At 36.7% G+C, this 24,503-nt stretch overlaps 1 protein-coding gene across 3 annotated transcripts in view; it reads left to right on the plus strand.

Annotated features, from left to right (window-relative positions):
* Positions 1–256: 256 nt before the first annotated feature.
* WNK3 (WNK lysine deficient protein kinase 3) overlaps positions 257–24,503 on the plus strand; it is a 141,007-nt gene continuing 116,760 nt past the window's right edge. For all 3 annotated transcript variants that reach the window (XM_032847954.1, XM_032847955.1, XM_032847956.1), the window contains exons 1-3: positions 257–594; positions 10,325–10,426; positions 19,258–19,912. In XM_032847954.1, coding sequence (XP_032703845.1) covers positions 19,376–19,912 — 537 coding nt within the window. In that variant the 5' untranslated portion in view covers positions 257–594; positions 10,325–10,426; positions 19,258–19,375. The remainder of the gene's footprint in view (positions 595–10,324; positions 10,427–19,257; positions 19,913–24,503) is intronic.

Here is a 24,503-nt window from a genome sequence, read left to right on the forward strand (position 1 = left end):
AAGGAGGTGTCACGCGTGTCTTTTTGGAAAGGACAGAAGCCTTTCTCCTGTTCGACGCGCATCCCTCTCTCCCGCTGCGCTGAAGAGGGCGGGGGAGGAGTGCGCTCGCTCTAGTTGGCTAGCCACTCGGCACCTCGCAGCGATAGGGGCTGTTCGGAGTTGGGGCTGCTCCATAGGCTTTCTCCGCCCCTCCCCCTCTTCTTCCCTCCCCTCCCTTCCCCGCCCCCCTCCACCCGTCTCTCCTCTCCAGAATTCCTTGGCTGGAGTACGCGTGCGCCTGCTCTGCTCCCGGGCGAGCGCGAGCTTGGGCTCGTACCCAGCTCCCCTAACCCCGCCCGCTCTTTACCTACCGGCTGTAGCTGGCCCGGTGGGCTCGCGGGAGACGCTCGCACGCGCACGCGCACACAACGCGGAGCGGAGCTCGAGACATCGAGGAGGGGAGTAAGAAGCATCGGAGGAGGCGATAGAGGAGGCGGTGTGCGTATATGTGTGTGTTCTACGGTGTGGCTCGTCGAGGAGCGAGCGCAGGCTTGAAGGAGGGCGGGGGAGAAGGGGAAACAGTCCGAGTCTCTGTCCGTGAGAGCCTCTAATCTGGTGAGGGTCCCGGGCCGGCCAGGGTTCTGGGAGAGAGGGAGGAGGCCGGGGGGCGTGTCTGGGATCTGGCTGAGAGATGAATGGGCCGGGGATGAATGGAGGGAGGCAGCGGCGGCCAAGAGTCTGTTGAGGAGTAAGCGCCCTAGTGGGGGGCGGCTTGACCGAGGCAGGGTGATTGTCGTCGCCAAGAGGTATGGGACGAGGCCGGGCTTGGGTCTTCGCGGTTGTCGGAGTTGCTGTCCGTTTGAGCGAACAGGCGGAGAGGAAAATTCTAAGGGGGGGGGAAGTGGAGAAGGGCAGGTTTGGGTTTGAGGTGCGTTTTTTGTCTTCTTTTCTGTTTTTGTTGGGGGTGGCAACTTTGGGAGTTGATGGGGGGCTAGGGAATGGGGGAGGGGAGAGGATGCATGGGGGGGGCGGGAGATGGTTGACAAAGGACTGAGTGATCATTTAAGTGAGATTGAGGGTGCTGAAAGAGAAGATCGCTTCAGGTGTGAGAAGTTGAGTTTCAGTGGGTAAAGGGGTGGGGGAAAAGTGGACTTAATATAGAGATTCAGTTGATGTGTGAAAGTCGATAGGACTAGATCGGGTGAGAGAATATTGCTGTCTGGTTCTGTAAGTGGGTTAGGTTCAAGGAGATTGAGAGGTGTTATTTGGCAACGGGTGGTGTTTTCTGTGACTGACAGCTTGAGGATGGGGAGGAAATGGTATGTTTAGGATAAAAGTGGTGAGGTGGCTTCACTGTGCCAAAAGAGGTTTTGTTCGACTAGTTAAAAGTGGTGAAACATTTATGGAGTGGGCTGTGGATGGAAATCCTGCACGTGTATATCTTCCTATCTTGGGAGTTGATAGACCCTGTTAAAATGAAGTTGAACCCTCAAAACAGATGCGAGTGGTATGGCTATTCCTTCTTAAGAATTACCTTTGACTAAAGCAATTATACGAATAAATAGGCTTTAAGTTGTGAAAGTCTGTGTGGTAGTGATTACATCCAATTTGGGAAGGCATTGTTACCTGTTTTTCATTTATAGTACGTTGTAATACCAGGATAACTTTTGAAGAGATCTCAGTACATGACACAGCAGCAGGTGTCTTCTAGACAGTCTCTAACCTTTAGCTTGAAGAATTTAAAGATTGCTTAAAGTCAGCAGCCTAAGGGAAGGATACCTGCATTTAAGGATGGCTAAAATACACTAAAGCTGATTCTGAATGCTGAAGTAATTGTACATGATTTTTTTTTTGTCATTCTGAATTTACCTTGTTTGAAAATTGGCACTTGCTTTTTGGTGTGAGTTTAAATTATAGCAGATTACTAGGACATTTTGTTCTCTGAATACATTACTTATCTTCTGGTAAGGATGCCTGGTGATGGTCTCATTCTGTTCTGGGTCAAGATTAATAGTTTATGAATTTGTAACTTTTCATGGTTACTTTTTACAAACTTTACTGACATACTCAGTATCTCGGAAATGTTGCAAATTTGAGAACATTCCCATGCCCTTTTCCTTTTATTCTGCTTTGATGTTGCAAAGAGTGTAATCCTTGTTTTGACTACCCAGAGTTTAAATACAAAAACTAATACTCTATTCATACTTTCTTAGATTAAGATGAATACTTGGTGTATTAAGCGGTAGAGTAGAAGTACTAAAGCACCATGAGAGCCTGGGAATGTTGCACCAATTTTGCAGGCAAGGTAGCCTCCCTGTCTTGAACTAGATGTTCCTGGAGTGGAAGAATCTGCAAGTTTTGAGGCTGGAAAGTGTAATCTTGGTGTATCTGGGGAGTGGAATGAGATAAGGCTTGAATCTTAGTTTGAGGCTGGGGTGAAGGACTACCCTTCAGAATTAGGAGCCTTTGACTATTTAAGAAGGGGAATAACATGAGCAGGTTTTTGGTGTTCATCTCTCTGCCTTTGCTTCTGATGCCTCTGCCCCCCAACTTGGAATGCTCTCTTTTCCCCGCGCTGTGAATTTGAGCTCATTCTTTTAAGACTAACCTCAGTCATTAGTTATTCCCGAAAGCCTTTCCTGCCCCCGACTTTTTTTCCTTTTCCCAGCATCCTCCACAAAGCTCCATTAGGTGCCCCACTTCAGTGGTCCCATCATACCTTGTACATATTTTTATTACTGTATTTCTGTTTGTAGGCAGGCAGGAAAGTTATTTGCCTTTTTATACTTAAGAGAGAAAATAAAGCACAGAGAGATAAGACCTGCCCTAGTAAGTAAGTGGTGGACCCTGGAATTCTGACTTCTAAACTAATGTTGATCCTCGTATCACAAGTCTACATTTGTTGATGTAATTATTCTATAGTGTTTTAGGAGTTAGATTTCTGTAATTTGGACTTTAACTTTCTTCCATAAAGTATAGGAATTTTTCATTAAGGTGTGCATTAGTTAGCTAGTAAGTGATAAAGCCAGTGGTTGCATAGAACCAGATTAATCAGAAATAAAGAAATGAGAATTGTTCTATTACTATAAGATTTATCGTCAGATAATTTGCTTTAAAAAATTAACAGAAGTTCTAAATTTTTGTGTATATGTTTGTGTTGGGGGGAGGTTGTGTGTAAGGAAAAAAAAACCCTTTCTCAGTACCCCATCTTAGTATAAGTAGACCAGTTCTATTTGCAGATATATTTGATTATTTCTCTTGGCTAAAACCCAGAATACTTTCGGGGGGATGGTTCCCATTTTTTGTTTGAGATCATCAAGTTTATGGCACTGTTAGGAGATGTTTGAAGATTGTAAAGGACGTCTATAAAAGATTTCATTCAGAAATTCCCAAAACTTCAAGAGCAGAATTGATGCCATTTTAAATTGTTTTGGTAGAGTTTGTCATGAGATACTTGGTTTAGAAAATGTTGAGGTTAAGTTACTGCAGTAGTGAGCCTTTAATGCCCCTTTCTTCAGGGATATATATATATATATATATATATTTCATTAACAGAAATGAAGTAACATTGTTTTCTGTGTTTTAACCTGGTAACATTTTATTGTGATAAAATTCACGTAATGTAATGTACCAATTTAGAGTGTACAATTCAGTGTCATTAAGTACCTTCATGATGTTGCGTATCTAGTTCCAAAACATTTTTATCACCCCAGAAGGAAACCCTGTACCCATTAAACCATGGCTTCCCATTCCCCATTCATCTCAGCCCCTGGCAACCACTAATATTCCATCTCTATGGATTTTCCTATTCTGGGTATTTCATATAAATGAAATCATGCATTATATTACCTTATTGTCTGGCTTTTTTCACTTCACATGTTTTTGAGGTTCACTAATGTTGTGGCATGTATCAGTATTTCATTCCTTTTTTAAAAAGTTTATTTATTTATTTATTTTTAGTAATCTCTACACCCACTGTGGTCTCAAACTCACAACCTTGAGATCAAGAGTTACATGCTCTTCTGATTGAGGCAGCCAGGTGCCCCTATATTGCATTCCCTTTTTATGGTTGAATAATATTCCCTTGTATGGATATACTACATTTTGTTTATTATTCATCAGTTCATAGACATTTGGGATCTTTCTACCTTTTAGCTTTTGTGAAAAATGCTGGTATGAATATTTGAGTACACATTTTTGTTTGAAAACCTGTTTTCAGGTATGCACCTAGAAGTGGAATTATTGTGTCATATGGTCATTCTGTTTAACTTGTTGAGGAGCCACTAAACTGTTTTCCACAGTGGCTGCACCATTTTACATTCCCACCAGCAAGGTACAAGGCAAGGGTTCCAGTTTCTTTACATCCTCACCAACATTTGTTACTTTCTGTTTTTTGTTTGTTTGTTTGTGTGCTTTATGGCCATACTAAGTGGGTGTGAAAAGGGATCTCATTGTGGTTTTTATTTGTCTTTCTATAATGACTAATGATGTGTAGCATCTTCTCATGTGGCTGTTGGCTATTTGAATTTGTTCTTTGGAGAACTAAGTCTTTTGCCCATTTTTAATTTTTTTAAATGTTGACTTAAAGCGTTTTAAAAGAACACATTCTAAATTCTAGACCCTGATCAGACATATGATTTGCAAATATTTTCTTCTATTCAGAGTTGTCTTTTTACTTGTTAATAGTGTCTTTTGATGCACAAAAAATTTGAAATTTGAAGTCCAGTTTATCTAATTTTTTTTTGTTGCTGTGCTTTCAGTGTTACATTTAAGAAACCACTGCCAAACCCAAGACAATGCAGATTTACTCCTATCTCTTCTTCGAAGAGTTTTATTGTTTCAACTTTAATATTGAGGTCTTTGTTCCATTTTGAGTTAATTTTTGTATATAGTATGAGGTAAGGGTCCAGCTGTATTTTTTTGTATGTGGATTATCTTGAAGTTTTATAAACTATAAAATAGATAAGGGGGTGGGAGATACAGGCTTCAGTTATGGAGTAGTAAGTTACAGGGATAAAAGGTACGGCCTAGGGAACATAGTTAATGGTATTGTAATAATGTTGTATGGTGACAGATGGTAGCTACACTTGTGGTGAGCATAGCATAATGTATAGACTTGTGGAAACACTATGTTGTTTCCCTGAAACTAATGTAACATTTTGTGTCAACTATACTTCAATTAAAAAAATACATAATACGTGATACTATATATGAAGCTATTTTGTGGCAATATGTAATTATTCTTTGGGCTTTTGTGGAGGAGAAATGTTTCTAAATGCATTTTTGAAGGTCATGCTTTGTATTTGAAGAGTGGGGATATTCTAAAGCTCTTTATGAGGCAGTTGGACTTTCATGATCAGGAAACCTCAATATGGCAAACTAGACAATCCTTACGGTAAAGTTACATAAGTGTTTTGTTTTTTACATAAGTGTTTTTCTTTTTTTAAAAAAAAGAGTATTATTTTTATTTTTGGATTGTTTGTATAGGGTGAAATCTTTGATTATAACTGGGGGAAAAGCAGATTTAGTTTATAATTAAGCAGACATTGGCATTGGATTTATCCTAAGAGCACCCTTATCTATGTGTTATTTAGTTTCTGATTGTGAGCCAGCTTCTTTTTTTTTTTTTTTTTTAAGATTTTTTTATTTATTTATTTGACAGAGAGAGATTACAAGTAGACAGAGAGGCAGGCAGAGAGAGAGGGGGAAGCAGGCTCCCTGCTGAGCAGAGAGCCCGATGCGGGACTCGATCCCAGGACCCTGAGATCATGACCTGAGCTGAAGGCAGCGGCTTAACCCACTGAGCCACCCAGGCGCCCGTGAGCCAGCTTCTTGACCAAAACATATATCAATCAGTACCTTGTGGAGACTTTTTATTTGTAGCTTAGGCCGTAATGACCTGTACATTGTCCTATTCATTTAGGAATCATGTAAGATTATTTTAGTTCCGTTACTTGTAAAAATGAGAGTTAAAATTTAGCACAGCACAATTTGTTGGTAAATCTCAGCCTCTAGTTAAGTGTAATTAAAATAGAAACATTAGTTTGAATTATTTTAAACACTAGAGGGTGTGTTTAATAGAAGAATGGGAAATTGGCTTGATTAGCCCCAAGACCCATGGGGTGCTAGTTCAGCTCTGACCATATCCAGTGCTGCCCAGAGAATAATTTTGTCCTGATGAGCTACTGTGGCATTTCCATTCATAGTTAGCCTTTGAAGGTTTCTAGCAAGAGGGGGGGAAAAAAACCCTTGAAGCTCTGTGGTTCATTTACTAAGGAAGCTTTCAAAAGTCCTGATAACTTACTCTGAAGCTGTTAATCCAAATGAATTTTGGAGTATGACTTACCCAACATATTTGTAAGGTTCTGCCATTCATTGAACAAATATTTATTGTGTTCCTCCAGTGTGCAGGGTTGGTGTGTTGCGAATAGATGAAAAGGAAGCAAAGCAGGCAATGACCCTGCTCTCTTTGAGGTTACGTTATAGTTGGAGGACAACAGTCAACAAATATATCAGAACATAAATGCTGAGAAGAATGAGTTTTTTTGAAAGATTTTATTTTTAAGTAATCTCTACCCAACATGGGGCTCAAACCCCGAGATCAGGAGTTCCATACTCCACCGACTGAGTCAACCAGGTACCCTGAGAAGAAATTTTTTTAAAGGGTGCTGGGATGTTAGAGAGAAGCCTCTTTAGCTCAGTTGGTTAGTTTGGAAGGTTTCTTTGAGGAGGTGACTTTGAACAGAGATCCGAATGTTAAGAGACCAGCAATTCTTAATATCCCTTCTGTTAGTTGTTATTTTGTTAAATTGTTAATTTATCTCTACTAAACATTTTAGATTTCTTAATATTTTAAATGTGTAAGTTATGTACTTTTGTTTCTTTTTTTTTAAAGATTTTATTTATTTATTTGACAGAGATCACAAGTAGGCAGAGAGGCAGGCAGAGAGAGAGGAGGAAGGAGGCTCCCTGCTGAGCAGAGAGCCCGATGCAGGGCTTGATCCCAGGACCCTGAGATCATGACCTGAGCTGAAAGCAGAGGCTTAACCCACTGAGCCACCCAGGTGCCCCAAGAAATGATAATATCCTTAACTGGTTCTTTTGTACAGGTTATTGATGGACAATTCTGCTTTAAAGGATTAAACTAACATACAGGTAGATTAAAACCTTAAGGTCTACCTTTACACAATTTTGCCCTCCAGTGGGTAACTATTGTTAAGAGTTGACTGTAGGGGTGCCAGGCTGGCTCAGTTGGTAGAGCATGAGACTCTTGATCTCAGGGTTTTAAGTTCCCATGTTGGGTGTAGAGATTACTTAGAAATAATTTTTAAAAATCTTTAAAAGGAAGTTGACTGTGAACTTGTACAGTCCTTTTTCTCTGTATTTACATGCATATGCATATGCAAATAAAAATATTTTATGACTTGCTCTTTTCCCAGAGAATATGACTTAGGGCTCTCTCTCTCTCTCTCTCTGTCTCAATCTCTCTCTCTCTATATATATACACATATATGTATCTTCACATCATTCTTTTTAATGAATACATAGTACTTAACACTAATTTCTTCTTAAACCTGCAGGATAAATTAAGAGCATATCTTTTGGGGCTTTTTTGTATGCATTTAAACATACATGAGTACCTTTGGAAACATAAGGTTTTGTAGTTTTTTTTTTCCCCACATAAATGATATGTTGTATATGCTGTACTGTAATTTGTTTTTTTTTTCACTTAATAGTATTTATGTGTAGGAGATTTTTATATATTAGTATATATCCATCTCTCATTTTTTAAACATGCATATTATTATATAGTACAGATTTACCACTGCTTATTTTATCATTCTCTTATACATGGATATTTAAGTTCTTTTCAGTATTTTTTGCTATTCCAAACAATGCTTCAGTAAAAACCCTAGTGCACGTATGTTTGTATACCTACAAGAATATTTCTCAGGTAGATACCAAAAAGTGTAATTGCTGGTGATAAGTATGTATTAGGATATTTGGGGGGGCGCCTGGGTGCTCAGTGGGTTAAAGCCTCTGCCTTCGGCTCAGGTCATGGTCCCAGTGTCCTGGGATCGAGCCCCACATTGAGCTCTCTGCTCAGCAGGGAGCCTACTTCCTCCTCTCTCTCTCTCTCTGCCTGCCTCTCTGCCTACTTGTGATCTCTATCTGTCAAATAAATAAATAAAATCTTAAAAAAAAAAAGATACTTGGAATTTGTCAAGGAGTTTGACAAAGGGTTTGAAAGGGCTATTCCAGTTTGTCTGCCAAGAGTGCATGAAGTGCTGAATTTCTCATACACTTTTCAAAATCTACTATTAACAGATTTTTTGGCTCATCTGTTAGATAAAAAATGATATTAAATTGCTTGAATTTGCATGTCCCTGCTTATTAAAAAGTTTGAGCCATCTTCCTATCATCCACATATTGGCCATTTGTATTTCTTACTGATTTTTTTAGTTCTTCGTATATTCTGGATATTAATGGTTTGCTATACATGTTGCAAATATTTGCTCCCCGTCTGTTGCTTAGCTTTTAACCTTGTTCATGGTCAGATGAGCAAATGTGTTAGCTTCTTATTAATGGTCTTTGCATTTTGTCTTTTTATGAAAGCCTTTCTTCAGGTTAGAAATATATTCAGCCATATTTTTTTAAAATCAATTAATTGATTATTTTTTTCATATTTTCTTTTAATAGTTATATAGTTTTGCTTTTACATTTAGCTCTTTAACCTACCTGGAATTTATTTTTGTGACTGGTCTGAAGTGGGTCTTTAACATTCCCCCCCACCACGTTATAGATAGCCAGTTATTCTGACAATGTTTATTATGCTATCTGTTCTGTGCTGAAACTATTATTTAACTTACTATAGCTCATTATATTACAGTTTTCTTTATATAGGTATTGAATATTTCTTCTTGAGTTTGTTCCTAGATGAGTATGTTACAGCTTTGTTGCTCTTATGTACAAGATAGTGTGTGTATTTAAAATCTCAGTGACCTGCCTTCCTCCAGACACCCAGCCCTTCCCTCCCCTTCTGAGTGCTGCCCAACTCCACGTCCCTCACCTTAGAATAGCTGCTTTTTAAATTACATTTTCTAGCTGATTATTGACAATGTATAGCAAAGCTATTTTCTGTTTGTTGATTTGATCTTTGGCCTTTCTGCTGAGCTCTTTAGTTCCTATTATAGTTGTTAGTTGATTTGCTTGGATTTTCTAGATAGATAATCATATAGCCTGAAAGTTTTGAATTTTGCATCCTACTTTCCAATATTCATACATCTTGTTTTATTTCCTTAAATGGTAGCAGTGATAATAAGAATTCTTGGCTTATTCATGACTTTAATTATTGTTTATGTGAAAGATGCTTAACCTCACTCATAAGATAAATGCTAATTAAAACCACACTGAGATTCCTTTTTAAAATCTATCAAGAGTGTTACAAGTCAAAATATTTGATAACGGGGCACCTGGGTGGCTCAGTGGGTTAAGCCTCTGCCTTTGGCTCGGGTCATGATCTCAGAGTCCTGGGATTGAGCCCAGCATCAGGCTCTCTGCTCAGCAGGGAGCCTGATTCTCCTCTCTTTCTGCCTGCCTCTCTGCCTACTTGTGATCTCTCTCTCTCTCTGTCAAATAAATAAATAAAATCTTTAAAAAAATATTTGATGATACCTTTTTTGTTGTAGGTGGGAGTTTGAATGGTACAATGCCCATGGAACGCAGTTTGGCAGCATTATATAAAGATACACATGTATTATGTATATTATTCTGGATATATTAGCATACATCAATAAAAGTTAAATATGCAAATTTCTTTTGATCCAATAATATCATTTCAGGAAATACATATATAAACACACACACATACATACACACATATGTACAAAATATGCAATGCTATTTGTCATAACAAATAACGTAGCAAATAATTGAATACTATATACTATATAGGTTTTAATAAGAATAAGAATAAGGAACTTCTGTGTAGTGACAGGGAAAAAATATCAAGTTGTTGTGACTATAAACAAAAGTTTGGTATACACTATGCTATTTTTTGTGTAAGGAAGGAAAAAGAGAGCATATATTTGTATTTGCTTATTTGCCTAAAGAAATTCCAGAGGGCTACACAATAATCTAATGAGTTGGTTACCTGTTGGGGGAGTGGTGGGAACTGAATAGATGGGAAACAGGGTTGGGAGGGAATCTATTAATTATATACCTCTTTGATTTTTGAGTTTTAGGACTATATTTTAAAAAATTAAATTAAAAATGGTTTCTTAAATTATTTCACCTCCTCCAAGGACATTTTTGTTTCTCTTGATCTCTCTTTTCTGTGTTACAGGTTTTCTCCAAATGGCTGTTTCCTGATTCTGTCCGTATTTAAGAATGAGCTAGTAGAAGGGCCGACTGGGAGTTCTGTGTACGGAGACAGGGTTGTCAACTGGTAGGCTTTATTTTGGGGTGAGTGGGTGGACAGCTGGCTATTACACTTGGAGTACCCAAATACCAGAGGGCAAAGGGCTTTGCTCTGGGATGCCCTTATTCATCCGGGTTTGTTGAATTTGATATTTTGCGTGCAAGGATTTTTTTCTTGGTGGAATGGGGAAGTGAGTTCATCAACTCTTTCATAATTCAGACCTTCAGTTAGTCCCTTTTTTTCCAGACTTTTTTTTTTTAAACTCTGGCACTTTATGGGATCACTTATCTCTAGGGTTTGGTCCTGCAAGTCTTCTCCATCCTGGGTTGGAACCATTTTTATTACATATTTTAGGTTGTAGTATCCTTTGATTTGTGTTACTAGCCAGTTCTTTCCTATCTGCTCTCTGTTAGAAATTGTTGAAATCTTGTATTTGTTATGCCATTTTCCATTTGTATCCTTGGCCTGTGACTTATACTTTTGTACTTTTTTACCATTGCTTTTCCAGGAAAGTACAAGAGATATAAGTGTTCAGTTCACCTTCTTGAACCAGAAGCCAACAGTGGTATATGTTAAACTTGGGTAAACTGTAGGCTCCTTGAGGACAAGGACAGACTTTTTTTCTTTTATCCCCAGATCCTGACCATGCTTGGCACTTGGTAAATGTTTAGTGATGTGATATACATATATGAGAGAGAGAAGATTGTTAATGGGAAATTTACCGTATAATTCTGACAATTTATTTTAAAAAATTTTATTGAATTATTCTTGACATACAGTGTTATATTAGTTTTAGGTGTACTACATAGTAATTTGACAGTTTTATACATTCTGCTGTGCTCACCACAGTAAGTGTAGTTACCATCTGTCACCATACAAAGTTATTACAATATAATTGACTGTATTCCCTATACTGTACTTTTCATCTTGTGACTTACTTATTTTAGAACTGGAAGTTTGTATCTCTTAATCACTTCCCCTATTTTGCCTGTCCCCTCACTCCCCTCCCTTGTGGCAACCACCAGTTTGTTCTCTGTATTAGTGAGTTCGTTTCTCTTTGTTGTCTTTTTGTTAGTTTTGTTTTTTAGATTACATGTGTAAGTGAAATCATATGATATTTGTCTTTCTCTATCTGACTTATTTCACCTAGCATACTACCCTCTAGGTCCATTCATGTTATTGTGAATGGAATGATCTCATTCTTTCTTATGGTTGAGTGATATTTCATTTTGTATATATACCACATCTTCTTTATCCATTGTTATTGTGAATGGAATGATCTCATTCTTTCTTATGGTTGAGTGATATTTCATTTTGTATATATACCACATCTTCTTTATCCATTCATCTATTGATGGACAAAGGTTGCTTCCACATCTTGGCTTTTGTAAATAATGCTGCAGCAAATATAGGTGAGCATACAACTTTTGAATTAGTGTTTTTGTTTTCTTCAGGTAAGTACCCAGTAGTGGAATTACTGAATCATGTGGTGCTTCTACTTTTAGGTTTTTTTTAAAGATAGGGAAGGGGGAGGAGCAGAGAGAGAGGGAGAGAGATAATCTTAAGCAGGCTCCGTGCTTAGCACGGACCCTGACATATGACTTGAGCTGAAATTAAGAGTCAGATGCTTTAACTGACTGAGCCACCGAGGCACTCCTGCCTATTTTTAATTGGATTATTTGTTTTTTTGTGTGTTGAGTTGTATGAGTTCTTGGTATATATCTTGGATATTAACTTCTTATCAAATATGTCATTTGCAAATGTTTTCTCCCATTAAGCAGGTTGACTTTATATATATTCTTTCAATGGCTGGTTCCAAAAGTTGAAGTTCTTGAGCCATGGATTAACAAAGTACTGATTTTATGCTGAATTTCTGATGGATAGAATTTCTGATGGATGATAAGCTATGAGGGAAGATTATTTCAAGCTTTTCACTCAGGTGCTCCAAGATTATATATCAAACAGGTTAAAGGAGTAGATATAGGGTACACATTTGTGAGAGTTTCCCTATAATTTCAGTCTCTTTGGTAGTGCTTTTGTAGTTATCTTTATACATATTCCCAGTTTGTTACCATTTTATGAAGGAAAAAAAATGGTCATATAAAAGTTACAACATACAGCTGTTGAACTTAGTAAGAGAATTTAGTTCTGAGGCCTGATTTTTGTGGACTATTTCACTGAGGTATGTTGCTGCATTGCTGAATGTAGAAGAGTTTATTTCCTGGTCACTGAAGCAATGCCAGCTTGGTTTATTACGGGAAAGCTTTAAAAGAATGCATTATATACTTATCAGCCTTTCTAAGTGAGTCTACTGAAAATCATTTGATGTTTTTTAGAGTATTGTTGAATAGTGCTTTAATATAGCACTGCCCCTAGGGGTTATTAAGATGTAGAAAATAAAAGCTTCTATTGATTGATTATTATATTATGCCAGGCACTGTGCTAAGTAGTTTATATGTATATTTTCATATCAGTCCTTTGAGATTTCACAAATGAAATCAAGAATGAATGAGGTAAAGTAATGGGCCCCAAATCTCCTTTGAGGAATGAGAGGCAGAACCAAGATTTGATTCCAGGTTTCTCCCACTCCAAAGCCTATGTTCTGAACCCCTGTTTTATGGACAAGAAGCTAATGCATCCATGATGGGAAGGCCGTAGATATTCTATGCTTAGTGTAGTTCTTGGCCTAGTTTTAAAAAGATTTATTTTTCTTATTTGTTGTGTTTGTGTTTCTTATTTGTTGTTTTTTATTAATTATTAATGTCAGGGCTTTCCCATTCAGAGCAGTGATTCTCAACTCAGAGGCCAGGCTGAAGATAAAGAAAGTGGACAAAATTGAGTGGGGGAAGATAGAGAATATAATTTTAGAAAGGCATATTTGATATTATGGCTTAGATTTTAGTCAAAATGTTTTAAGATTCTTAAGAGAGACATCATCTTTTATTGAGATATAATTTATATACTATAAAATTCACCAATATAAATACAAATGATTTTTAGTAAATTTATAGAATTGTGTAACCTTGATTACAGTCTAATTTTAGAATATTTCCATCACCCCCAAAAGATTCTTTAGGCCAGTTTGCAGTTAGTCATGTTCTTATATACTTCAGCCCCAGGTGACAACTTATTTATTTTCTCTTTCTATAGATTTACATATTCTAGACTTTTCATAGAAATGGAACCATATGGCATGTTGTCTTTTCCTCTGGCTTCTTTCACTTAGCAAAATGTTTTCAAGGTTTATCCTTGTTGTAGCATATATCTGTAACTCATTCCTTTGCATTGTCAAATAGTATTCTATTGTATGGTTATAACACATTTTGTTTATCCATCAGTTGACAGACATTTGGATTGTTTCTACCTTTTGGCTATTGTGAATAGCATTGCTATGGACACTTATGTACAAGTTTTGTGTGGACATACGTTTTCATTTCTCTTGGGAAGATGGTGTCATATAGTTACTCAATGCTTAATTTGTTAAGGAATTGCTAGACTGTGTTCTGGAGCAGCTGCACCATTCTATGTTCCCTCCAGCAATGTATAAGGGGTCCATTTCTCTACACCCTTACCAACACCTGTTATTGTCTGTCTTTTGTATCATAGCCATCTTCATGGGTATGAAGTAATATTTCATTTGTGGTTTTGAGTTGCATTTCTCTAAAGAGTAATGATGTGTAACATCTTTTCGTGTGTTTATTGGCTATTTGTATATCTTTTAAAAAATATTTTATTTATTTTTTTGACAGAGATCACAAGTAGGCAGAGAGGCAGGCAGGGGTGGGGGAAGCATGTTCTCCATGGAGTAGAGAGCCTGATGTGGGGCTTGAACCTGGGACCCTGAGATCATGACCTGAGCCGAAGGCAGAGGCTTAACCCACTGAGCCACCCAGGTGCCCCGTAGATCTTATTTAGAGAAATGTCTATTCAGATTTTGAGCCCATTGGATTATTTATCTTTTCATTATTGAGTTATAAGAATATCTTTATAGGAATGCCTGAGTGGCTCAGTCAGTTAAGTGTCTGCCTTCAGCTCAGGTCATAATCCCAGGCTCCTGGGATGGAGTCCCTCAACCTGCTCCTTGCTCAGGCCTTGCTCAGCGGAGATCCTCCTCCCTCTGCCTACTGCATCCCATGCTTATGCGTGCTCACTTGCTTGCTCTCTCTCTCCCTCCCTCCCTCTGATGAATGAATAAAATCTTAAAGAAAAAAAATTCCCTATATATTCTGAGTACCGGTCCCTTATAAGATATGTGATTTGCACATATTTTCAGTCAGTCTTTTTGCTTTTCACCTTCTTGATGGCATCCATTGAAGCACAAAAGTTTTAAATTTTGATGAGGTCCATCTTCTCAATTTTCTCTTTTATCACTTGTATTTTTGTTCTTTTATCTGGGAAATCATTGCTTAACCCAAAGTCACTAAGATTCACTTCAGTGTTTCTTTTTTTTTAGAGCTTTAGAGTTTTAGCTGCTATATTATGTCTCTGATCCACTTTGAGTTCATTTTTTTATGGTGTGAGGTAGGAGTCCAACTTTATCTTTTATATGTGGATATATCCAATTGTCCTAGCACCTTTTGTCGAAAGACTGTTCTTTTCCCATAGTGGTCTTGGCCTCTTATTTGAAAATTGATTGACCATAAATGTTAAGGTTTACTTCTCAACTCTCGATTCTATTCCACTGATCTAAAATTGACCCTTGATGATGTGAGGATTAGGGGCACCAACCCCTGTGCAGTTGAAAATCTGCATATAGCTTTTGGTTCTCTAAAAACTTTGTAGTAATAGTGTACCAAAGCTTTACCAAAACAAACAATTGATTAGCACATATTGTATATGTTATATATATTGTATACTGTATTCTTACAATAAAATAAGCTATGAAAAAAATGTTATTAAGAAAATCAAGAGACTATGATGAGTGCTGTGAAGTGTAAACCTGGCGATTCACAGACCTGTACCTCTGAGGCTAATAATACATTATATGTTAATAAAAAAAAATCAAGAGAGAGCAAATTCACAGTACTCTATTGTAAAATATCCATGCATAAGTAGATCTGCACAGTTCAAACCCATGTTATTCAAGGGTCAGTTATATATATCTCCTTTTTCTATTGTTCATTTCTAATTTAATTCTTTTGTGATAGGAGAGCATACTTTGATTTCAATTCTCATAAATTTATTGAGATTTATTGTATAATATAATATGTGGTTTGCTCTGGAGATTTTTTGCATGTGTGTTTGAAAAGAATGTATATTTTACTCTTATTAGGAGTGTTCTATAAATGGCAGTTAGGTTAAGTTGGTTGGTTGTATTGACCAAGTTTTCCAGATTCTTTTTGCTTTTCTGTCTAGTTGTTCTCTCCATCACTGAGAATGGGGTATTAAAGTACTGTACTGGTGTTATTGAACTGTTTATTTCTTTCCAGTTTTCTCATACTTAAAAAATATCCTTCTTTGTATCTAGGAACATTTTTGTCTTGGGTTGCTTTTATAGAATTTAGAAGACTGGGGGACACTCATTTCCCCATTCTCCTTAATTGTTTCTTCTTATCCTTACAGTTTAGGAAACCAGGTGACCAAATGTGTTAGAATTACTATACCAGAGCAGCACTACTATTTTTATATTCGAATTCTGAGTAAGATTTATATTTTTCTTATTCTTTTTTTTTAAGAGCAAGCACAAGCAGGCGGCGGTGTGATGGGGATAGGCAGAGGCAGAAGGAGAAGCAGGCTCCCTGCTGAGCAAGGAGCCCATGCTGGGAGTAGATCTCAGGACTCTGGGATCATGCCTGAGCCGAAGGTAGATGCTTAGCAACTGAGCCCACCCAGGCGTCCCAATATTTAATTTTTAAAAAGAGGTTATGCAGTTAAAAATGTTTGAAGGCTTTTTCCAACTTAAATTCTCCAATTTTATGTATTTTTGTCTGCTTAGAGGTCTTTTTATCTTACTTATGGATCTCTGTTCTTGAGGTTTCTGGATAAGTGACCTTTAGTGAAGTAAAGTGAATTAGACTCTTCTTTCTTAAGAATATCCTACCTAAAATGTTTATATTGGGAGAATGTGAGTAAAGGGTATACTGGATTCTTTGTATATTCTTGCAGGGTATTTTTTTTCCAAGTCTAAAATTATGTTAGAATAAGTTAAAGAAAAAAATCTCTGCCTCAGTGAGGCATTGTTAGATACTTTTTCTCACTTGCAGGCAGTACTAGTCTTAGTAGATGACTTAAAGTGTATTGATTTGGCAGTGTAACCTCACAGAATACTTCTTAACTTTGGTAATAACATAGTTACTTCCTAGTCCTGTCATCTGATAGGCACATCTCTGGGAATTTTTATAGGCTTTTCTTTTGCCTCGCGACCCTATTCACTTAGATATAAATTTTGCATTTAGTATTTACTTAACATGTCTTGAGTCTGTCCCTCTTGCCACTGTTTTCACTGAAACCTTAGCATCTCTTTCCTGGATTGTGGCAGTAGCTCTCTAACTGGTCTCCCCGTTTTACATTGTATGGCATAGAAATCCTTAGTGACTATCTGCCTCTCTGTCCTCATCACGTGCTTCTAATAAGTGAGTAAACTATTATTCATGGTACCACTTATATGCACTTATTCCATACTGTTTTATGACTTTGCTTGTGATCTTTTCTTTGCTTGGACCAGCTAATTTTCTTTCTTTAAAACTCAGTTTGGGGATCTTTCCCAGGAAAACTTTCTTAGAGTATCTGACTTCAGGTTTTTGCATGTAGATATACAATAGTCCTAGCACCATTTGTTGAAAAGACTGTTCTTTATTGAATTTTCTTGGCACCCTTGTTAAAAGTTAATCAACTATGAATATGTGGGTTTTTTTCTGGACTGTTTATTTATACTCCCTTTATCTATACCTCTTTATGCCAGTATCACACTGTCTTAATTTTATAGCTTTGTAGTAGGTTTTAAAATTGGAAAGGGTGAGTCTTCCAACTTTGTTCTTTTTCAAAATGGTTTTGGTTTTGGCTCTTCTGGGTCCCTTGTAGTTCTGTATGAATTTTAGGATCAATTGGTGAATTTCTGCAAAGAAACCAGCTGGAATTTTGATAGGAATTGTGTTAAATGTGTAGAACAATTTGGGGTGTTTCTCCTCATTTTGTTTTAGTTCAGGGTTGGTTTCCTTCAGTTTTTCGAATTTGGTATTTCTGTGTATGCTTCGTTTGGCATAACAAATTGTGCCTTTTGAGGCATATAACATGATAATGGGTATATAAGCTTAACTTTGTGATGCATGTTTGTGGTGGGAAGGGAGAATTTTCTTACTGGTAGTTTTACCATTTTTGAAACAAGGTTTTTCCTTATGAATTCCACGTATTTCCACACATTCATTGTGGAAAGTTTTAGAAAATACAAGAAAGCAGTAAGTTCATAATTCTACCATTCAGAGTTCATATAGTGTGTACATATGTGTATGGAAGCTTGTTGTGTATATTTCTTTTTTCATTTATCTGTATAACATATAGGCAATGTCTTTTCATCTCACTAAAAACTGTGGTGTTTTTCTTTCTTTTTTTTTTAATATTTTTGTTTTTTAAGTAGGCTCAATGGCCAGCATGGGGCTTGAACTCATGACCCTGAGATCAAGAGCTCTATGCTTTACTGACTGAGCCAGCCAGTCACACCCAAACTTCAGTGTTTCTTAATGCTGTGTCACATCTCATTTTGATATTTAACTAAACCTCTATTAGGCTTATGTTTAGGATAGTTTTTCCAAATTATAAGTGCTGTAGTTAAATCTTTGCCCAGATTCTTGACTATTTTCTAAGGCAAGTTCCTATAAGTGGAATTGCTGGTTCAAGAAGATGCATATTTTTAAGTCTTTTTTGCCATTTTTTTAGTATAGTGATATTTGAAAGCCATTTTTTTATGTTTATATTTGAGGGTAAGCTCATTAACAAGTATTTACATTATTTGGAACTACCATTAGATGTTCATATAGCATTATTCACCGTGGTTATTAAAAGGATAAAAAAAGGCAAAAACAAAAAACCAATCCATTAACCAGATGAATGGAAAAACGAAATGTGGTATACCCACACAATGGAATATTGTTGAGCCTTAAAAAGGAATGCAATTCTGATACATGCTACAACGTGAGTGAACTTTAAGCATTATCTGAAGAGAAATAAGCCAGACATAAAAGGACAAATATTGTATGATTCCACTTATATTGAAGTACCTAGAATAAGCAAGTTCATAGGGACAGAAAGTAGTACAGAGATTACCAGAGGCTGGGGAGATGGGGAGTTTAACGGATATAGAATTTCAGTTTGGAATGATGAAAATGTTCTGGAAATGGATAGTGGTAGTGATTGTACAACATTGTGAATGTACTTAATGCCACTGAATTGTATGCTGAAAAATGGTTAAATGGCAAATTTGATATTAAGTATATTTTACCACAATAAAAATACTGCAATTGGAGTAATTTCAGAATTTTAGATAAAAATCACTCACTGAGAAATTATGTGCTTATTTTACTTATTGTGTATTACCTTGTAGCTAAGTGAGCTCTGGTTTTGAATACTTGTTTTAAATGTGATGGATTGATAGCTGGTGCTGAGAACTAAGTTCCTCATCAACATTCATGCAATATGAAGATTTATTGAGCTCTGTATGCTAAGTAGTCTGCTAGGCACTGAGGACTACAGTGGTAAACAAGATAAGACACAGTCCCTAGAGTCTCCTGGTTGCTAAGATTGGACAGAAAAAGAACAAACTTCTTATTAAGAAAGAAGGGATTAAACAATCAGGTGACTTGTTTTCTCCTTAATGATTTCCTTTGTGGGGTGATTTTAAAATATCCTTTTTCCCCCCCCTTCAGGTTGCTATGGAAACATATGACTAAATAAACGGAAGTCCATTCTCATAATTCTGATACCTGAGATGTAACTGGACTAAAGAGTGGAACAGGAAAAATTTTAGTGCCAACCTCAATTACAATGGCTACTGATTCAGGAGAGCCAGCTAGCACAGAAGATTCTGAGAAACCTGATGGAGTTTCATTGGAAGACAGAGCTCCTCAGCTTGCAGCAACTTTGACAGTGGAAGCTAGACTAAAAGAAAAAAATAGTACCTTCTCTGCTTCTGGGGAAACTACAGAAAGGAAGAGATTCTTCCGAAAGAGTGTTGAGATGATGGAAGATGATAAAGTTGCTGCATCTTCCTCCAAAGAGGAGAGAATGAAGACCACAACCAATATTCCAAGAGTAGAAAAACTTCCTACAAATGTGCTAGGAGGTGGACAAGAAGTTAAATATGAACAGTGTTCAAAGGCAACTTCAGAGTCCTCAAAAGATTGTCTCAAGGAGAAAAGTGAAAAGGAAATGGAAGAAGAAGCAGAAATGAAGGCTGTAGCTACTTCTCCTAGTGGGAGGTTCCTGAAATTCGACATTGAGCTGGGAAGAGGAGCATTTAAAACAGTATATAAAGGATTGGACACTGAAACATGGGTTGAGGTTGCTTGGTGCGAGCTGCAGGTGGGTATATAATCTTCTTGGTCTTAATAAATTCCAGTTTTAGCATGCCTGGCCTTCTGAGGGGTCCAGGGTTAATACATATCCATGGATTAAAATAAAACGAAAGGCTTGTCCACTACCTCCCTGAAATTATGCTCTTTTCCTAGATCCTCTTAGGAGCTCATGGCAGCCTTTTTTTCCTCCTGTTTTTTCCCCTCCTGTTTTAAAGGGGGAAAAATTTATCAATGCTTTCTTTGGAAAAATATTCTCAATTTATTAACGTTAGGAAATCCCCAAAACTCTTGAGGTCTCATTTTGAAAACTTTTAGTAAGTTAGTTAGTTGCATTATTAGTTAGTTAATTGTTCTACTAAGTATTTGGGAGTGTGATACATCAGGGATATATTTAGCACGATACCTCCCTTTTCTCTTTTTCTTTAAGCAAAGTTTTTGGGGTTCGTATGGTGTTTTTCAGAACAGAAAATATTATGCTTGATTCTTTGATGACTTCTTTTTTTTTTTAGAAAGTTTTTTTTAATTTTTATTTATTTGAAAGACAGAGATCACAAGTAGGCAGAGAGGCAGGCAGAGAGAGAGAGGAGGAAGCAGGCTCTCCACTGAGCAGAGAGCCCGATGTGGGGCTCTATCCCAGGACCCTGGGATCATGACCTGAGCTGAAGGCAGAGGCTTTAACCCACTGAGCCACCCAGGTGCCCCGATGACTTTTGTTAATATAGACTTGTCCATGCTTTAAATTTACCTCAGAGAGGATCTCTGGAAGAAATAATCACCAGAACCTACTGAGGTTAGTCAACTGGAATGTGTTTAGAAAGGAGAAATGAAATCAACAGGAGATTGAATTTCCTCAGTATTTGGTTCCATATTTGTGTGGTACTTTTAACTAACGAAGGACTAAATGGGGACAGAACATCATAGAAGGGGTTATAATAAGAATAGTTTTAGACAGATATAGTTCAAATATAAAGAAAACCTTTGTGACCTCAGTCAGCCCATGAAAAATGTCACTGTTCACATGAGATGCTTAAAATTAAGATTGAATAGAGCAAGTCACTTAGTACAGGTTTTTGTTGTTATTCAGATACCTGTGGTCTCTCCATATGGATGTGGATGTAGGTGCTGTGATTTCACCCATTCTGAATTTGCTGTAGGTTGCCATTTAGATAGGTTGAAATTTAGTCCAGGTCCCTGCATTTCTAGGGAGCTTTTTGTTAAACAACGTGGTTTTGAAACTTCACCATCTGTAACAGTTAGTGTTTCCTTCATATGTGGATTCCAGAGCCTATTGTCAAAGATTCAGATTCAGTAAGTCTGGGGTGGAATGCAAGACTGCAATTTTAACAAGCTTTCAAAGTGCTTTGAAAGTGCTTGGCTCTCTGGAATGCAAGTTACCTAGCAGTCAAGCCATTCTAGTAGTTCTCCAAAGATGTGTGCATGTGTGGGTTTGCTTGGTTTTCTTTTCACCCCCTTGTTCCCCTTTCAGAATTTTATAAGGTCTGTGTTGTAGCAGAAATATTAGGTCATGTGAACAAATAAATATCAAAATCACCTGAAATTCCACCATTTTGAGGATGCTTTTAAACGGTATATATCTTTCTGGGCTCTTTTTTTTTTTTTTCAAATGTGTACATGACTGTTTTTTACCCCACAAAGTGGGATTGTTACTATAAGGTTTTACAAAACCTTTTGTTTTTACTTACCATGAACATCTTTTCATTACCAGTAATCGTGAATTAAATTATTATTTTTAATAGATACCTTTATAAGTTATTTAATCAGTCCTCTATTGTTGGACATCTAGAATTTTCTCCACTATTTCACTATTGTAAACATGGTTGTGACCAACATCCTTGTATATATAGTGAAAATTATGTACATTTTAATATCATCTCTACATTGTGCCATTGGTAACACTCATCTTTTAGTGATACTCTGTAAATGGGAGAAATAGTTTCCATTCACTTGGTAGTAGGATACATAGTAAAAATATGTCAAGTATTTTGCAAATTGTATACTCTAGCTATGCTAAAGGATGCTTAGGTAAAAAAAACATTCTAGTGGTGGACCACTTAGGGAAGTGCCTTCTATCATTCACCTGTGGAGAGAGTGAAAGAGCCTGTAAGGTCTTAGTATTAAAAGTGTGGTCCCTGGACCAGCAGCATGGACATCACCTGGGAGCTTGTTAGAACTACAGGTTCTACGTCTCATCCCAGACCTACTGAATCAGAATCTGCTTCTTAGTGACATCCATAGGTAATTTGTATGCACAGTAGTATTTGAAAAGCCCTGAAAGAAGGGACCACCAGTCTAAGAGCTAGCTGAATCAGAGGAGGAATTCCCTTAATACACCAACATATGCTTTATATTATATCATAGATACTGATTCCTGCTGTCTGCTCCAGACTTTCCAAATCAGAATCTGTAAGAGATGGGCCCTAGGAACTTATTTTTTAAAAGTTGCCCAGGTGATTGGACACATAGCCAGATTTGGTAATATCCATGTGGAGCAAATGCTGTAAATATATAAAATACATTTTAACTTACATCAAGAACAATTGCAGTTTTTGTCAGAATTGGTGGACTTAATTGATACAATTTTTAGACATCACTTCATTTTCTGCATATTTGGAATTAGGAAAAACATGAGTATTATGCAGTTTGTAATGTATAATTTCTCATATTTTTTTCACAAAGTCATCTTTGTTATATAATTAAACAATTTTATAGAAAAACATTCCAGTCAATAATTTAAATGTTTAAAGTATTCCAAATTCTTCTCCACTCTTTGCTTGTATGTGTGTGTGTCTGTGTGTATAATATATAAAATTAGTATGTCCATACTTTTGTTATCAATTTGATATGTATTTTCTATTTATTAACTTCACTAAAATATTTATATTTTATTGCATTCATGTCACCTCTTGCTTAAATCTGCTTCCCTGAAATTAGGCAGTTCAATTAAAAATTTTTTTTTGCATGTTTGATTTAACAGCTTAACAAAAGACTTTTATACCTTTTTCTCTTGATGACATTTTCCCCCACTGTGGATATTTGAGCCTTGTGTAACGGTTGTTAAAAGCTCCATATCCATTTGTTTAGAATACATTGACCTTATGGCAGTGCAAAGAACCAGGAGAGAGAGATTTTACTGCTGATATTTGACTTTGAGGATGTTAAACAAACCCTTTGATGATGTAGGTCTGATTTAGGATTTGGCTGTAAATGTCTGCATTTCAACAGTTTGTCATATTTTATGGTTTCCATAACTTTATCTATGTACTAGTGGGAAGGCTGACCGATTGTTCTTTCTAAAGAATTTGCTAAACTACTTGGTAAATTGGTAATTTACTGTGAGTGAGGGTTATCAGTCTTAAGTGCTGTTTGGAAGACTGTTTTAGTTTATGATGTTGAAAGACCTGGGCAGATGTTACTGAAAGGCTTGTTTAGTAACCCCCTAGAAGGAGTCAGTCACAAAAATTTGTAGTATTTTCTTCCCCTACCAGCTTGAGAATCAACAGCACTGTTCTTTTACACATGGAAACGTAACCAGTTTTTGCTTTACTCTAATTTGGAAAAAATACTTCCACTAGTTTGTCATTTGTCATTTGTTTTCTTGATGGAATTGAGTTTTCATATAATGGGACTATTTTCCAAATAAAGGGACGTCATAGATATCTGAAAATTTTTTTGTTATTTGACTGTTTCTAAAATGTATTTGAGTGTTATAATAAGCTTCACTGTGGGGTCAGATATGTGATTGCGTGCTTCTCAGGGTAATTAAATGGGCCTCCTTTTTTACTTTAATTAATTTTTTTTAAATTTTAAAATTTTAGTCACCATATAGTTAACGTACAGTGTAGTATTAGTTTCAGTATAGTGTACAGTATAGTGATTCAACAGTTCATCACCTGGTGCTCATCAGGACAGGTATGCTCCTTAATCCCCATCTTCTATTTAATCCATCCCATTACCTGCCTCCCCTCTGGTAATCATCAGGTTTTTTTTTTGTCTATAGTTAGTATCTGTTTCTTGGCTTTGCCCTATCTCTTTTTTCCCTTTGCTTGTTTATTTCTTAAATTCCCTGTATGAGTGAGATCATATGGTATTTATTTTTCTCTGACTTATTTCACTTAGCATTATACTCTCTAGATCTTAATGGGTCTCCATCTAACAACTAGACATCTAGCGAGTCTGGCTGTAGGGTCTGAACTGAACCAAAAATGGCACTGAAGAAGAGATTTTTTTAAAAAAGATTCAGTTGACTATAGCGAGTTAACATGCTGAGTGAGCATTCTAATGCACTTTCTTTATAGTAGTGAATATATTCAGAGCAATGCAATGGAAGTAGCAGTCTAAAAATCTATACTTCCACACCCAAAGCACCTATCATAATTGTGGAGAAACTTCTTTCCATTTTATTTTCATTCAGCATCTAAAAGCACTTTGGGGATGTATATTTTTTAATACCAGCCCTACATTTAATTGTAAAATTAGAATTAGATAATAATATGTAAGCAGTTGAATTTCCAAAAGAAAAATTAAAAAAAAAGTTAGATTCTGTTTCTGAATAAATATTGTGGTCCAAAGTATTCACT

This window comes from Lontra canadensis, unplaced genomic scaffold, assembly GCF_010015895.1.
Source record: "Lontra canadensis isolate GAN:19392208 unplaced genomic scaffold, GSC_riverotter_1.0 scaffold197, whole genome shotgun sequence".
Lineage (NCBI taxonomy): Eukaryota > Metazoa > Chordata > Mammalia > Carnivora > Mustelidae > Lontra > Lontra canadensis.